The following is a 3493-nucleotide window of genomic DNA, read 5'->3' as shown; positions in this document are numbered from 1 at the left end:
CAAGCATGGAGATGAGGGGAGGGATCCCACAGCAACCATGAGATCTATCAAGGAAGCTATTTCCCTCTTACAGCTTCCAAGGAAAGATACCCTGACGCTTCCAGGTCACGGCTGGCGGCCGCCTAACTTGGGTACAATCAAGATCACAACCGATGGAGCCCTAAATTTTGACGAAGGGCGAGGTGGTGTGGGAGGAGTGGCCCGCTCCTCTACGGCCCTTTTGGGCTCATGGTGCAAACCATATGTGGGCGTTTCAGACCCCTTGATAATGGAGTGCTTGTCCCTGCGAGATGGAGTCCGGTTTGCTTGTCTTCGAGGATTCCCGCATGTGATTATGGAAGTCGACTGTTTGGAGCTAGTGAAGCTCTGGCAAACTCGCCACAATGCTCGTTCTATTGTGGCTCCTTTACTTCTAGAAATAGGAGAGCTATGTAATATCTTTACTTCTTTTGATGTTCAGCATGTAAATCGGTCGGCGAACCTCCCGGCGCATCTATGTGCTAAGCATGCTTGCACGTTGAATGTTACGGAAAGCTGGCTCGATGAAACCACCGGCTTCTTGATGACCAGCCTTTTGGCTGACTGTCCCAAGTATGCGTTTATTGAATAAAAGCTCTCTGATTTTCCCGCAAAAAAAAAGAAGCCTACAATCTTGTAAAATGCGCCTTGACTTTGCTAGGTATGTTTGACTTCGGATATAAACCACATGAAAGATGACCCTGTAAACATATATACCCCGTAAGAAAAAAGATAAAAACTGTAAACATCTCCCTAAAAAAACGCACCCCGTCTAGTTGTCGGTGGAGGCGGAAGGAAAAACCACGAGGAACCCTAGCCGGCCGCCTGAGGAAGAAACGCCCAGATCCATCAGCAACAGCAAGGTACGCTCACCAAAATATACGAAATCTCCGCAGAAAGTGCTCGGGAGCCGCGGCCGCCTGGCCGTCCTGCGGGCTGCGGTGGTGAATCGTGACGGACCTGTCATCCTAAACCCTAACCAATTGTTGGCAGGCCGGCGACGATGTTGGCGGTTCGGTGCGCGGCGAGGAGGCTCGGCGGCTCCCAGCTCCAGCGAACGCAGGCGGCGGTCGCGCAGGAGGGACGCCGGCTCGTGCCAAGCGGGCTCATGCGCTCCCGCCAGCTCTCCACCAAGGTATCTCACGACATCAAGGAGTTGCCTGCGATAATCAAATTATGTGCAATCAAAACAGCAACATGCACTCGTCTCTTGTATTTTCTATTAGAAACAAGAGCATACGTACTGGCTTATCATGGTCATACTCGTCTGTTGTACATCCACATGGACTGCATGCAAATCATATCGTTAAGCAACTTGTTTTCCTGGGTGAGCTGATTCTGAGCATGTAATTTCGTCCACCCGTTTAGCAAATCGTTAATTTCATCACATAAAGATGTATGTTGATGCGGTTTTGATATCATGAACTGCCTCATTCTCCGCTTGATGCACTTTCTATCAAGTATGATTCTGTGACTTCATTTATTCATAATACAGTAAGTATGATTCTTTGACTAGTTGCTGCACATGCAAACCTCACTTAATTGACAGCAGATGAGCCACTCTTCTTAAATAATTACCAATGGCAATCAGCGCTTACTTAGTGATTGTTGGTGCAAAGCAAGTACATTGACCATTACTTGTGTGTATCAATCCAGCATGCTTGCGAGACCTGGATGCAAAAGAAGATGCAGAAGCTGAGATATATGTGGGCCCAGCACAAGGCGGACATAGAGAGAAGGATGAGGGAACATCCAGAAAAGGATGAGTTTAAGTTGTACGTGCAATGCCAGACGAAGAAACAAGATGCATGCATCCTTAATTTCCTGTTTTTTTGTTTGTTTGTTCGATATACATATAATCTCATTTGACCTACCTCTTTCCACCTGCAGGCTTGTCGAGTCCTACGCACGTACGATTGATGGTGTGATCCATGGAACTGCCAAGATGGCACTTCTCTTCCTTGTTCCATTTGGAATTTATGCTAGCTACACCAAGGAGGGGGTAGAAGCACAGGCTGTTACCAAGGGAGACCAGTGAAGACAAAGATCGAAAGATGAGAGAATCAAAGATGGCCCCTCAACTTGTTTTCAGTTAAACTATGATGACCTGCAGTTAGTACTAGGCTAGAGTTGTGATATTGTGTAACATGGTACAATCTATTCGACATGAAACTTGTAGGTTGATGCGAACATGCATTGCATAGCCTGTATGATCACTGGAATGCATTGGTTTTTTATTTGTGCGTGTGTTAGTCACACTCATGCATTGTTGGTTTTGGTGACTGCCGTCTAGCTGTTTCCTCCGCTCGAAGTGATTCCATTCAATTTACAAGGTTTACTCCTTAGTACTAGCATAGTTTCTTACGTGTTTCTCTAGCATAGTTAGCTGCAACATTTTCTCCATAAAGTTGTCTCAGATGGGTTTAGATATAGAGATGAATAGATGGCATGGATGCTCTCATATTGGTTTAGATATAGGAATGAATACATGGCATGGGTGCACGAATCTCTAACAAGATAGATGGGTCAGCCATAGAATCGTTTCTCTCCTTGTATGTGTATTTTTGTTTTGTATATAAGTTGATGACATGGCGCCAACAAACTAGTTTATTTAAACCTGCTTTTCATCTTAGCTGTTATGTTTTAATTCCATATCTGATTCGCCACAGTTGTCCTTATCTCAGTGTTCCGTTTCATGCTTTGTCATGAAATTCACCTTTATTACCCTGTAAATTTTGATCGTGGCCTAGCCTACGTCCACAATGTGTTTAATAAAATGCCTCGTCGCGGAACGTATGCACGTCGTCCTGCCGCTGCTGCTCCTCGCTGTTGAACATGCGCATGTTGCTGCCTCTCGTCTCTGCTGCCGTCATGGTTGCCCATGGCCATGCCGTGCTCGACTAGTAGCAATGATAACACCGGCAGACACGTTGCATCTCCGGTGCCAACGCGGCCGCTCTCAGTGATGGCATCTCGGACTAGTAAACTTTTGTATGGAACGCGAGGGTGCTCTAGCCAAGGTCCAGCTCCGCCATGTCCACGGTGTGGAGCGATGTGGTTAAAAGCACCGGCGGAGCTAAGCAAGGCCAGATGGGCTGTAGCCTGCCCAGAACTGAAGAAGAAAAATTGTTTTATATGAAGCCTAGCCCACAACAATACATTGATTTTCAGTTTGATAGCAAAGTTTGCAGTCTCTGGCCCGCCCAGCCTTTCTATAGTACTCCCTCCGTTTCAAAATAGATGGCTCAACTTTGTACTAAAGCTAGTATAAAGTTGAGTCATCTATTTTGGAACGGAGGGAGTAGCTGGTTAAAAAGGTAAACATCTTCCCCTTCAACCCAATTGCATAGAGGCGATGTCGATGATCCTGGTCAATGCACACAGCTCCTGGAATCACACAAGCCCAAGCGACTTCGTCAAAATGTGGGTGTTGTGCTTGCTTGTCCTGACAATCTCCATGACCACAGTACCTTTC

At 46.3% G+C, this 3493-nt stretch overlaps 1 protein-coding gene across 1 annotated transcript; it reads left to right on the top strand.

Annotated features, from left to right (window-relative positions):
* Window positions 1-749: 749 nt before the first annotated feature.
* Window positions 750-2255, top strand: LOC123124499 (uncharacterized). Its single transcript, XM_044545102.1, has 4 exons — window positions 750-881; window positions 1012-1153; window positions 1675-1793; window positions 1909-2255. The coding sequence occupies exons 2-4, from the start codon at window positions 1022-1024 to the stop codon at window positions 2054-2056; spliced, it is 399 nt and encodes a 132-aa protein (XP_044401037.1). The 5' UTR covers window positions 750-881; window positions 1012-1021; the 3' UTR covers window positions 2057-2255.
* Window positions 2256-3493: the final 1238 nt, after the last annotated feature.

The sequence above is a fragment of the Triticum aestivum genome, chromosome 5D (genome assembly GCF_018294505.1).
Source record: "Triticum aestivum cultivar Chinese Spring chromosome 5D, IWGSC CS RefSeq v2.1, whole genome shotgun sequence".
Classification (NCBI taxonomy): domain Eukaryota; kingdom Viridiplantae; phylum Streptophyta; class Magnoliopsida; order Poales; family Poaceae; genus Triticum; species Triticum aestivum.
The sequence above is the reverse complement of the archived record's forward strand: the minus strand, read 5'-3'. Positions and strand labels throughout refer to the sequence as shown.

Coding starts and splice junctions, on each gene's coding strand:
- LOC123124499 (XM_044545102.1), top strand. CDS start 1,022: ATGTTGGCGGTTCGGTGCGCGGCGAGGAGGCTCGGCGGCTCCCAGCTC. Junction 1,154..1,674: donor CCCGCCAGCTCTCCACCAAG/GTATCTCACGAC, acceptor GTATCAATCCAG/CATGCTTGCGAGACCTGGAT. Junction 1,794..1,908: donor GAAAAGGATGAGTTTAAGTT/GTACGTGCAATG, acceptor TTCCACCTGCAG/GCTTGTCGAGTCCTACGCAC.